The 13,629-nt window shown below is 45.6% G+C and overlaps 1 protein-coding gene across 2 annotated transcripts in view; it reads left to right on the plus strand.

Annotated features, from left to right (window-relative positions):
• Positions 1–11,282: 11,282 nt before the first annotated feature.
• LTN1 (listerin E3 ubiquitin protein ligase 1) overlaps positions 11,283–13,629 on the plus strand; it is a 146,281-nt gene continuing 143,934 nt past the window's right edge. Inside the window, exon 1 of one of the 2 annotated variants that reach the window (XM_033942385.1) lies at positions 11,283–11,516. In XM_033942385.1, the coding sequence (XP_033798276.1) occupies positions 11,478–11,516 (39 nt within the window). In that variant the 5' untranslated portion in view covers positions 11,283–11,477. The remainder of the gene's footprint in view (positions 11,517–13,629) is intronic. The other variant, XM_033942384.1, reaches the window with a different exon arrangement.

A 13,629-nucleotide genomic window follows, 5' to 3' on the forward strand; every position in this document is an offset into this window, starting at 1 on the left:
ATTAGCATGTCTTTCATATATGTACACTTCATACATTCATCAGTTTCCCACAATCTAGCCTTAACTTATTTACACCTATTCATATGTTCAGTACAGAATTTTAAATATCGTGGCTAGGGATCGACAACCCAAATGTCTAGAATGTTCCCTGGAAAAGAACAGAAATATTGTATTTCCAGAACTAGTTTCGCAGAAGCAGCATTCCCACAGACTTAGCTGTCAGATCCTATGCAAGATTAGAGGACCACTAGAAAATGCTCTGCCCTTTTCTCCTGAGTTACTCAGACAGAAACCCAGTTTCGAGCTGGTGGAAGATATAAAAAAATGTCAGTTTTCAAAAATGTCCTTTGGGGAGCCAATTTATATATTTCTTGATAGTAATGCCTAATTTGGAGGTATGTGAAGTGCATTATACCCCAACCCTTTTTAAGCTCCTCAAAAGTAGGAAAGGATCCCTTTCCCAATTCTGCAGTGACCCAGATATCTACTCTCTCCAAGCTGTTCTTCATACCTCCTAACCCCTCCTACTCCTGGTGAAAACACAGGGTTATTCCTAATGGGAAAAATGCCTAAATTGTCATTTGCTACTATCTCCATGCCTTTCGAAGAGGAGTTAGCTAAGCACCGAGAGTCCCACTCCCCCCACCTGCTATGTTCAAGTATATGCATGCCAGGGTCTCATAGGGGTGTGTCGAACTAAAACCAAGTCCCCTGGAGTGTACTTCAAGCCCTTGTTATGCGCTCATGGATCCACCTCATAAATTCCAAGCCCCCCCCCCCCCCTTCTGAAAGGCCGGCTGCAAGGAACCCAGGACTTAGTGTTCCCTCTAAGCTGAGCAGGTGTCCTCCAGCTGCATTGCTACCACTAGGGGGTGGAATATTTTCAGTCGCTAAGGACAGGTATGTTCCCTGGAGTCCTGCAGAACTTGCATGTCCCTCACAATTGAAAAATGTGACAGTAAAACAGCACCCTCTATTGGTGAGACTGTGGGTGGAGGATGTTTTATCTACTCTGTACTGCTGTAACTCAGGATAGCACTCAGATTCTTAGAGTGTGCCAGGTGACCCTAGAGGACCAATCAAACTCAGCCCAGTAGGGGCTTTTTGATCATGCAGTGGAATAATGAATAGTGTTCTTGTGCAAGGTCCTCGGTAGACAGCAAGAAGAGCCAGAGATAAGAGAATAAAGCACAATTCACAACCATGATGAGAAACTAGGTCTCATCCACATTCACATGGTAACGAACATCCAAAGATGGTAAATGGCTGTACACATAGATCTTGTACACACATTCAGAATGCTTCAGGGCAGCAAAGGTGGTTTTTGGCCTAACGCAGCTCTAGTTTCCTGTCTCTAACTTCCCTACTTATATTATTATATTAGGTTTGTTGTGTACATATTACTTCAGTTTTTTACAACACGGTACTATACCTTCTGCATCAATCGAACTGAACACAGCCAATCATGGAGCGGCGTGGGACCAGGCAGGAAGTGCAAAGGTTGCGCTTCTGCATTCTGTGCCGCTTTGCAACAGAAAGGCAGCCATCCAACAGGAGACCGAGCTTGACCACCGCCAGTTAAAAAAAAGGTACAGGGGGCTTCAGGCTGCTGCGGGCTTCCCAGCACCAGACACACCTACGTGTACAGGAAAAACTAAGGAAAAAAAACTTCTGAACCAATTTTTTTTTCCTTGGTTTTTCCTCCTCTATAGGGGGGTGCGTCTCATGGCTGGGTGCTTCTTATAGACGGAAAAATACGGTAACCATTTTTTATTTATTCATTTTCTATACTGTTCTCCCAAGGGAGCTCAGAACTGTTTACATTAATTTATTCAGGTACTCAAACATTTTTCCCTGTTTGTCCTGGCGGGCTCACAATCTTATCTAATGTACCTGGGGCAATGGAGGGATTAAGTGACTTGCCCAGGGTCACAAGGAGCAGTGTGGGTTTGAACCCATAACCTCAGGGTGCGGAGGCTGTAGCTTTTAACCACTGTGCTACACTCTCCCCATATCCATTGCTGAAATTATCCCACAATACCAAACTGTTGCATTACCCAAAAGATAATTTCTTGGGATGATTTATGTACCTACCTTGTTAATCTTCTTTCTAGGAGAAAGAAACATCACTCTTGGACCAGTAGGTTTATGCACCTTAACCCGCGGGGTGTGTGTTGAGAGCCTCATTTGCATCTTTTCCACTCCGCCTTCCTTCTCCCTGTGTTGTCCTACACTCCTCAGTTTGTATCAAAACAGGTGGTCAGCCCTGGAGAATAAACATAAGAGGGAGAGATAGGGGGAATCTCCCTGAGAAACAAGTCTGTTGTGATCATAGCACAACAAATAACAATAACATTAACGAGGTGCATACAGGCCACCTACACGAGTGCAGCCTGCACTAAGAGGCACAAGGTTCTATAAGATACCCCCTGGTTTCCTCAGATAGGTGAGCTTCTCTTAGCTGTTGCTAGAGGCCAAGGGAAGAAGCAAACTGTCTGCAGCTACAGACATGTTCGAGAAAATCACAGGCTAAGAATCTTCTGACAGAACGGGCTTCAAGACAGACATTCCTATCTCCTAGAAAGAAGATAAACAAGGTAGGCACCTAATCTTCCATTCCAGTTCAATAGGAACATCAGTCTTGAACCAGTGGGACATATCAAAGCAATCCCTGGAATCTAGGATGGAACAGATGAGCCTGCTGACAGCACTGAAGCTCTGACAGTGGTATCCAATTTTGCCATTACATCCACCCTATAAAATTTTGTAAAAGTATGGAGAGTGGACCAAGTGGCTGCTATACAAATCTCTTCTGTGGACACAGTTTTTGATTCTGCCCAGGAGGAAGCTATGAGTGGGCTTTCAAAAAGTCCAATCCAATTCAATACTTAAATTTATATACCGCATCTTCTCCTAAATTAGGAGACTGATTGAAATAATAATAACTCAAATTAAGATGACATTTCCCCAAAAAACAGATTAACCCCCAATCCTTAACAATAGATCATTAACACTCAATTGAACAATTATCAAGAAACTATTGAAATAGTAAAGTTTTCAGGAATTTTGAAAAATCTGAAGAGAAAAAAGTGTTCTTATGTTGAAGGGAATTGCATTCCAAATCGCTGTAAAGATGTATGAGAAAGATTAGGTAATGTAGCCTACCAATTTCTTTCCTTTGAGAGATGGAAAGCTTGTACCGCATTTTTCGCTCCATAAGATGCACTTTTTTTCCTCAAAAAAGTGGGTGGAAATAAGGGTGCGTATTATGGAGCAAATACCACAACCCACACCTGTTTTTAATTGCGGCAGGGCTCCCCCCTCCCATACTTGCTTTTAACCCTGGCGCTTCCCTCGCTGGACGGTTACGGCAGTGAGCTGCCACCCCCCTTGCCTGCTTTTAATCTCAGCTCTTCCCTCGCTGGATGGTTACAGCAGTGAGCCGCCACCCCCCCACCCCCCCATGCAGTGTTCTCCCCAGGGCCTTTTAGCCGGACACACCGCCCAGCTAATTTAGATGACCACCCTGCGAATCCTTCTGCTGCCGCTGATGCTCCTTCCATGCTGACTTTCCGCTGAAAATTTTGTTTTGACGCCTGCCTTTTTTTTTTTTGTCAGCATGCTTTTACTTGCTTCGGGCCTTCCTCGTTGCCGGGTCCTGCCTACTTTCTGTTTCTGCGAAGGCAGGACCCGGCAGCAAGGAAGGCCCGAAGCAAGTAAAAGCAGCAAGTTGTAAGCTTCCCTGCAGGGCTCTATCGTATGCGTGCCGACCTCCCTTCTCTTCGAAACCGGAAGTTGCGTCCCATGGGGGGGGGGGAGGGAAGAGAAGGGAAGCCGGCACACGTTAGAGCCCCGGAGGGAAGCTTACAACTTGCTGCTTTTACTTGCTTCGGGCCTTCCTCGCTGCCGGGTCCTGCCTTCGCGGAAACAGAAAGTAGGCAGGACCCGGCAAAGAGAAAGGCCCGAAGCAAGTAAAAGCAGCAAGTTGTAAGCTTCCCTCTGTCGCTGACCTATGAAAGATAGGTCAGCGATGGAGGGAAGCTTACAACTTGCCTAGCGACTCTACCGACGGGTTTGTGAGCTGGGAGGGATGGGAAGAGAAATGCTGCTGCTGCCGCACCGACTAGGAGAGGGAGGGGGAAGAGAAATATTCTGCTACTGCACATATTTTGGGAGAAGGGAAGAGAAATGTTGCTGCTGTACCCAATTTTTTGGGGAGGAGGGGGAAGAGAAAAGCTGGTGCATCCAATTGGGGGGGGAGAGAAAAGCTGCTTCTGCACCCAAATGGGGAGGGGGAGGGGAAGAGAAGTGCTGCAGCAGCACTCAATTGGGGAGGGGAAGAGATGTGCTGCAGCAGCACCCAATTGGGGAGGGGGAGGAGGATGAGAAGTGCTACTGCATCAGCACCCAATTGGGGAGAGAGAGGGGAGGCAAGAGATGCCAAGACCATGGGAGGGAGGGAGAGAGGGAGGAAAAGGAAAGGAGCTACCAGACTATGGAGGGGGGAAGAGATGTCAGTGCATATGGGGGGAGGAGGGAGATACCAGGGCATGGGGGGAGAGAAGGGAAGGCAATAGAGATGCCAGACCATGGGGTGGAGTGGGAAGGAAGGAAAGGAGAAGAGAGAGATGCCAGAGCATAGGGGAGGGGGGTGAAGCTGAAATGAATCATGTACAAAGGAGAGAAAGGGCACATGATATATAGTTTATTGAAGGGACATAGAAAGAGGGAAGATGCCATATGGAACAGAGAAAGGGCGGACACTGGATGAAAGGGCAGAGAGGGTGGACAGTGGATGCAAGGGGCAGAGAGAGGGTGGACAGTAGATGAAAGGGGTAGAGAGAGAGGGCAGAGGCTGGGTGGAAGGGGCAAATAGAGGACAGATGTTGCATGGAAGGGAGCAAGGACAAACGCTGAATAGAAAGAAGAGAGCGAAGAGAAGATGATTAAAGCAGAAACGACAAAAGGTAGAAAAAAATTTTTTGGTCGCTTTACGTAGAATTTAGTATTGTAACTGCATTAAAATTTATAAATAGGAAATTGAAATAAGGCAGTTTTTTTGGGTCTAAACCCCTTTCCACAGGTCAGGACAGGATACCATAACAGCAGGAGTGCATAAATGGTCGATCGTGATCGACAAGTAGATCGCAAAGGCAATGTGAATCGATTGCGTGGCCTTTGCAATCTTTTTCTCCTGCCTCCCCGAGCCAGGCCAGGCGTGTACAAGTGCCAGACTCACAAGACTTCACCTCCGATGTCAATTCTGACATCAGAGAGGTAGTTCCGGGCCCGCCAATCGCTGCCTGGCTGGCCTGGAACTTCTTCTCCGACGTTAGAATTGACGTCAGAGGTGAAGTCTTGTGAGTCTGGCGCTTGTACGTGCCTGGCCTAGCTCAGGGAAGCAGCAGGGAGAAATCGGCGTGGTGGCTTAGGGGGTAGGGAAAGAATCGTGGAAGTGGATAAATCGGCACGATGGCTTGGGGGGGGGGCAGGGGGAGAGAGAAAGAAAGGCAGGCAGGGGGGAGAAAGAAAGGCAGAAATAAAGAGGGGGCAGGAAGAGAGAGAAAGAAAGGGAGACAGAAAGAAAATGGAAGTGGCAGAAAGAAAGAAATATTGGATTTACAGTCAGAAGGAAGTGCAACCAGAGACTCATGAAATCACCAGACAAAAAGGTAGGAAAAATATTTTATTTTCAATTTAGTGATCAAAATGTGTCCGTTTTGAGAATTTATATCTGCTGTCTATATTTTGCACTATGGCCCTCTTTTACTAAACCACAATAGCGTTTTTTAGCGCAGGGAGCCTAAGAGCATTGAGAGCAGTGCAGGGCATTCAGCGCATCTCCCTGCGCTAAAAACCGCTATTGTGGTTTAGTAAAAAGGGAGGGGGTATATTTGTCTATTTTTGCATAGTTTTTCCTGAGGTGACATTGCATAAAGTCATCTGCCTTGACCTCTTTGAAAACCCTCGGAATATAAATGATAATTAACATTTTCTCTGCGTACAGTGCTTTGTGTTTTTTAAAATTTTATTGTTGGTAGATCATTTTGACTTGGTCAATTTAAAAGTAGCTCACAAGCCCAAAACGTGGGGGCACTCCTGCTGTAGAGCCATTCTTGTATGACTGGATGAGCTATATTTATCTTTTTTTTTTTTAGTTGTTTAAATTCATGCAGAAATAAATGGCTAGATTAAACCTAATGACCTTCAGTAACACCTTTCCCTTTTTTAAATCTCTATACCATTTGAAAGAGGGCAAATATCTAATTATGCCCTTCTAGCATTGGATGCTTCTTAAATTTAGTAAAAATATTCTGGCACAAGTGTCAAACCTTAAAAAAGGAAGTCATATTGAGCATTGGAAAATAATAATAATTAACTAATAAAAATAGTACACATTTAGGGCTCCTTTTACTAAGTTGCGAAAATGGTTTTAGCGCGTGCAAAATTACCACGCACGCTAGACGCTAATGCCAGCATTAAGCTGGCGTTAGTTTTCCCGCGTAGTGCGGGAGTTTACATGTGCTAAAATGTTAACGCACCTTAGTAAAAGAGGGGGTTAATTTTCCCCACCACCAAATTTCCCCATCCCGCCCCACCCGGCTGGAAAATATTTCTCGGGAGAACACTGCTCCCATGCCTGCTTTTAATATTGGCACGTCCCTTGCTGGACGGCTACGACAGTGAGCCGTCCCCCCCCCCCCCCCCCTTATACCTTTTAATTCCTGGGCTTCCCTCACTGGATGGCTGCGGCAGTGAAAAGCAGAGCGACGAACAAGGCAGGAGCACCTTCTGACAGCTCTTGGTACCATTACCAGTCTCTCTGTCGGTTGCCACTGGTCAGTCACTCGCCAGTGCCCATCATCCTAGGTCCTCGAACTCTTCTAACTGCTTCTTGTGGGGCCACCGCTGGTCCTCTGATCCCCAACCTTTTGGGTCCCCACCGGTCCCTCCACCAGTCATCAAACTTGAGTACTCTGTGGTCACTCCTAGCTCTACCAGGCCCTCCAGTTACTCCTTCTTCCTGACCACTCCCAATCTTTCAGTTGACTTCCAGGACACATGCCCTGAGAACTTTCCCAGAGGATTCATTCTAGTTACTCAATCTCCTCTGTGAGAACTCTCCCAATCACTCAACCTCATGGTCACACCACCAGTCATCAAGCTTGAGCCCCCCTGAGGGTTAGGCCAAAGCCAACATTCCTCCCCTCAAGGGTTGCCTGGGCTTCCAAAGGAGCTCTTGCCTTTCCCAGCTTTCTGTCTTGGAGCTGTTCTTTTCATCACCTTACTTCACGCAAGGTGAATGGACAGCTCCCAGGAGCCCTTGCAGGATCTTATGCAGATTAGCTTCTATCTGCTGCTAAGGCTTCATCCTGCTGGAACATGACAGGAACTTCACATTTATACTAGAGAAAACAAAGAATGTTATACTCCTGGCAGCCTTACCCTGGTTGTGACAGAGTTACAAGATAAGCTTTATTTGCTGTCACTCAAAATGGGTTACATACAAGTATTTCAGGCATTTTCCCTATCTGTTCAGGTGGGTTCACAATCTATCTAATCTACCTGTGACAGTGGAGAATTAAGTGACTTGCCCAGGACCATACACAGGGAGGAGCATGGGGTTTGAACCCACAACCTTAGGGTGCTGAGGCTGTAGCTCTAACCACTATGTCACACACCCAAATCCACTCACTTATCTTATGCAATCCCTTGGCCACAAGCACGTAGATAGAAACATAGAAACATGATAGCACATAATAGCCTTACTGGGTCAGACCAATGGTCCATCAAGCCCAGGAGCAATACTCCATGCCACTGATCGAAGGCAAACAGTTGCTTCACCCGCGTCTGTGTCAATAAGACTATGGACTTTTCCTCCAGGAAATTGTCCAAACCTTTCTTAAAACCAGCTACGCTATCCGCTCTTACCACAACCTCTGGCAACACATTCCAGTGCCTTACTATTCTCTGAGTGCAAAAATATTTCCTCCTATTGGTTTTAAAAGTATGTCCCTGTAACTTCATTGAGTGGCCCCTAGTCCTTGTAATTTTTGATGGAGTGAAAAACTGATCCACTTGTACCCATTCTACTCCACTCAGGATTCTATAGATTTCAATCATATCTCCCCTCAGTTGTCTCTTTTCCAAGCTGAAGAGCCTAACCTTTTTAGTCTTTCTTCCTATGAGAGTTCCATCCCCTTTATTGGTCTTGGTCGCTCTTCTTTGAACCTTTTCTAGTGTCACTATATCTTTCTTGAGATAAGGAGACCAGAATTGAACGCAATACTCCAGGTAAGTGATACAGAGGCAATATAAAATTCTTAATAAGAACATAAGAAAAGCCCTCACCGGATCAGACCGAGGTCCATCCAGTCCGGTGATCCGCACACGCGGCGGCCCTTTTAGGTACTCCTGATTGGAGACCCAGATATACCATAGCCCTCAATACGATTTTCAAGAAGGTGTGCATCCAACTTGCGTTTGAATCCCAGAACAGTAATCTCTGTCACAACATCCTCCGGGAGAGCATTCCAAATTCCCAGCACGCGCTGTGTAAAAAAGAACTTCCTGACATTCGTCCCGAACCTGCTGCCACTCAGTTTCAGTCTGTGACCTCTTGTCCGTGTCACATCCGAAAAAGTTAGTAATGCTTCTTCTTGGTCGATTTTATCAAATCCCTTTACTATTTTAAAAGTCTCTATTAAATCCCCTCTCAGTCTTCTCTGCTCAAGGGTAAACAATCCCAATTTCCTAAGGCGCAATCTTGTTAACCATCCCTTTTTAAATAATTCCTTGCATCTTGTTTGCTTATTTTGGTCGCTGCTGCACATTGGGTGGAAGGTTTCATCATATTGTCTATAAAGATTCCTGGATCTTTTTCTTTGTCGCTAGCCCCCAACATGGACCCTAGCATCTGGTAACTGTGATTTGAGTTATTCTTCCCAATGTGCCTCACTTTGCATTTATCCACATTAAATTTCATCTGCCCCTTGGACGCCCAGTCTTCCAAATGCCTAAGGTTTGCCTGCAATTTTTCATAGTCTTCTTGGCCCATCTAGTCTGGCCATCCACTAACTCCTCCTCTCCCTAAGAGATTTCACATGCTTGTCCCATGCTGTCTTAAAATTCAGATACAGTCTTCATCTCCATCACCTCTACTGGGAGACTATTCCACGCATCTACCACCCTTTTTGTAAAGAAGTATTTTTTAGATTACTTCTGAGCCTATCACCTAACTTCACCCTATATCCTCTCCTTCCAGAGCTTTCCTTCCTTTGAAAAACTCACCTCCTGAACATTAATGCCATGGAGGTATTTAAACTTCTCTATAATATCCCCTCTCTCCCATTCATCCAGAGTATAAATATTAAGGTCTAAGTCTGACCACATATGATTTATGACAAAGACCACTAACCAATTTTGTAGCAATTTTGAAGGGTGCGGTCTCCAAAATTGTACACAGTATTTCAAATGGGGCCTTCACCAGAGACTTATACAGTGGCATTATCACCTCCCTTTTCCTACTGGCCATTCCTCCTTATGCACCCAAGCATCTTCCTGGATTTGATCCTCCCCTTTTCTACCTGCTTTGCCACCCTGAGATCATCAGACACAATTACCCCCAAGTCCAGCTCTTCTTCTGTATGCAGAAATACTTTAGTCTCCTAAAGTATACCGTTCTGGATTTTTGCAGCCTAAGTGCATGATCTTGCATTTTTTTAGCATTAAATCTTAGTTGCCAATTACCAGACCATTCTTCAAGCTTCACCAAATCCCGCCTCGTTATCCACACCCTCTGAAGTGTCTACCCTATTACAGAGCTTGGTATCATCTGCAAAAAGACAAACTTTGCCAGACAGTCCTTTTGCAATATCACTCACAAAGATGTTAAATAGAGCCAGCCCAAAGACTGCGGCCCTCAATTAACATCATCCTTTTCCTCCAAGCAAATTCTATTTGCTTTTGTCTCCTTCCACTTAACCAGCTTTTAATCCAGTTCGTCACTTAGAACCCATACCAAATGCACTCTGTTTATTTATCAATCACCCATGCTGTACCATGTGAAATATTTGCTAAAGTCCAAGTACACTACATCTAGTGCTCCTCCAGTGCTCTTTGGTTACCTAATCAAAGAAATCAATCAGATTGTCTGACAAGACCTGCCTCTTGTAAAACCATACTGCCTTGGGTCCTGCAGTCTATTTGATTCCAGAAAGCTGGCTATCCTCAACTTAAGAAGTGTTTCCACTAATTTATTCACTTCCTAGGTCAGACTAGCTGGCCTGTAATTCTCAACCTCCTCCAGTTTCGCCCATTGCTTTTCTACTTCATTCAGCTGTTCCCATCCAACTAACTCTTCCTTGAGGTATTTCCCCATCTTGACAAAGTTAGTTCTTTTGAAGTCTAGAACCTTCAAAACTTGATAAGTTCTCTCGCCCGTATTTTAATATTGAACTTCACCATTCGGTGATCACTAGATGCTAAATGATCATCCACCATAATCTCAGAAACACTTTCCCCATTTGTAAGCACAGAGTCCAGAATAGTTCTATCCCGTGTGAGTTCCATCAACTAATTGCAGAAACAATTCTTCTTTCTATAGTGAATCCAAGATCTCCATACTTCTCAAAGACTACGCTGCAGGGGTGGTCAATCAATGTCAGGCATCAGTAGTATTTCCCCTTTCCTACGCTAGCTATCTTGGGAACGTCTTTAATTATTCAGAAGTCTTAGTCATCACAGTAGCTGTTACTTTTGTCAAGAGTAATAGCCTCGTTTTGGCATCAGGCTCCTCTAGCCCACAATTACGCCCAATGTGTGCCGCCTTCCTGCTCAGCTTAATGTTTATGCTCCCAAGTCAGCTCTGTTCGTGTCTGTGTAACCCACAACATTGCGCCTCCCTTAAGGTTTCAAGATCTTTGCTGCCTGGCTACCCCCAACGCGACTTTTCCCGACCAAGCTCCCAGACCTCCAAATATCTTGCCAAGTTCTCCCAATTTTGGCTCAGTGCCTCCCCAGGGATCCCAAACTGATTCAGCTAGCTGCCCAACCCCTTGCTACTGTGTTTTCAGAACGCTCAGTTCTCTCTGTACCCTTGCCAAGTTTACCCTCTTCAAACCGCGCTTCTTACTCAGTCCTGCGCTTCTTGCGCGCATGCTCTCTAGCTCCTCACCGTCTCATGGAACCTTCAAGCCAACCCACACAAGAGTGAATAGCACTGCTCGCACGTCGTCGCAATCACTTCCGGGTTCCCTGCTTAGATTTGTCTCCGCCTCCTTCAAGTAAACGCAATTTCCGGTTCACAGTCCCGTTTCAGGGTGCACTTCAGCACACCTTCTGCGAAGTCACTCACGTAGCATTTCCTTTTACATTGTTGGTTATACCTAGATAGCTCATTCTTTTGTGGCTCGCTTTTCGGTTTACCTGTGATGGGAACGCGAATTGTCTGAAGTAGCGTGTTCAGCACGGGAGAAATGGGAGGCAAGAAGCAAAGGACGAAAGGAAATGTGCAGGTAAGAGATGAGTTTGTGGGGAAGCAGCTGGGCCTTAAGGTTTAGAGGGGAGAACATCCTAATTGCATAACATTTGATATGAAACAGCACTTTCTTGAACGGAAATTGGATTATTATACCTTTCAGTTTGACATGAAAGCTAGAAATAATAGTCACAATTCCATGCTACTCCCCCTCCCTGCACTGCGTTCCCCATGATGAATATTCCTGCTGTGCAGGAGCCCACGGTAAACAATCCCATTCCGCTCCCATATTGAACCCCCCACTCCATGCCCTCCTTCATTAACTTTTTATAGGTTAATATGAAAAGGTCTATGGTTACAACAAATTTATGATTTCAGTATCTCTTCCCTTTTCTTCCCCCTACCCCCAAAAAATAAATAAATCTGGTAGCTTAGCATATTTGTGTCTCCCTTCTACTCTTCTCCCCCCCCCCCCCAGCATCTTCCTTTTCCTCCTTCCCACCATTATTAGCATATATCCTTCTTTATCTCCTCTTTCCCCCTATAGTTAGCATTCCCCCAAGTCAGCATCTTTCTTCATGTTAGAATTAGAGAGTTCTGTGGGGACAGAAATCCCTCCTGTCCCTGTGAGGAATCCATCCCCGTGAGGAATCCCTCCGTCCCCACCAGTCCCTGTGAGGAATCCCCTCCGTCCCTGCCCATCCCTATAAACTTCAGAAACTGTTATTTCATTTAATTATGCTACTGAATTAAAGGCTCTGGTAGAGACCCATTTACAAATAAGCAAAGACACTTTATTAATTTGGAAATATTAATTGGGAAGAATACATACTTTGTAAACAGGTTTCTACCAGAGCCTCTAATGTAAAATAGAAATACTCAGCTGATGAGGACCCCCAAGCTTTCAGCTGAGGACTTCCTCTGTAGTTACATAGAAACATAGAAATAGACGGCAGATAAGGGCCACGGCCCATCAAGTCTGCCCACTCTAATGACCCACCCTATTTATCTTTGCGGATAGATCCCACATGTCTATCCCATCTGGCCTTAAAATCTGGCACGCTGCTGGCCTCAATAACCTGGAGTGGAAGACTATTCCAGCGATCAACCACCCTTTCAGTGAAGAAGAACTTCCTAGTGTCACCGTGCAGTTTCCCGCCCCTGATTTTCCACGGATGCCCCCTTGTTGCCGCGGGACCCTTGAAAAAGAAGATATCTTCCTCCACCTCGATGCGGCCCGTGAGATACTTGAATGTCTCGATCATATCTCCCCTCTCTCTACGTTCCTCAAATGAGTAGAGCTGCAACTTCCCTAACCGCTCCTCGTATGGGAGCTCCTTGAGTCCCGAGATCATCCTGGTGGCCATTCTCTGGACCGATTCCAGTCTCAGCACATCCTTGTGGTAATGCGGCCTCCAGAATTGCACACAGTACTCCAGGTGCGGTCTCACCATGGATCTATACAGTGGCATAATGACTTCTGGTTTACGGCTGACGAAACTCCTGCGTATGCAACCTATGATTTGCCTTGCTTTGGATGAAGCTTGCTCCACTTAGTTTGCAGATTTCATGTCTTCCCTGACAATCACCCCTAAGTCTCTTTCTGCTTCAGTTCTTGTCAGGATCTCGCCATTTAGGGTGTAAATCTTGCATGGATTTCGGCTCCCCAGGTGCATGACTTTGCATTTTTTGGCATTGAAACTGAGTTGCCAGGACCTAGACCAGCGCTCCAGTAGAAGTAGGTCATGCATCATATCGTCTGCCATTGAATTTTTGTCTGTTGTGCTTTTGCTCACTACATTGCTTAGTTTGGCATCATCAGCGAATAATGTTATTTTACCTCGGAGCCCTTCTGTCAAGTCTCATATCTAGATGTTGAACAAGATCGGGCCCAGGACGGAGCCCTGTGGCACTCCACTTATCACCTCTGACATTTCGGAGGGGGTGCCATTCACCACTACCCTCTGAAGCCTACCTCCAAGCCAGTTCCCAACCCATTTGGTCAATGTGTCACCCAATCCTAAAGAACTCATCTTGCTCAGCAACCTACGGTGAGGTATGCTGTCAAATGCTTTGCTGAAATCCAGGTAGATGATGTCCAGGGACTCGCCAGCATCCAGCTTCCTCGTCACCCAGTCAAAGAAGCTGAT

This window comes from Geotrypetes seraphini, chromosome 4 (genome assembly GCF_902459505.1).
Source record: "Geotrypetes seraphini chromosome 4, aGeoSer1.1, whole genome shotgun sequence".
Taxonomy (NCBI): domain Eukaryota; kingdom Metazoa; phylum Chordata; class Amphibia; order Gymnophiona; family Dermophiidae; genus Geotrypetes; species Geotrypetes seraphini.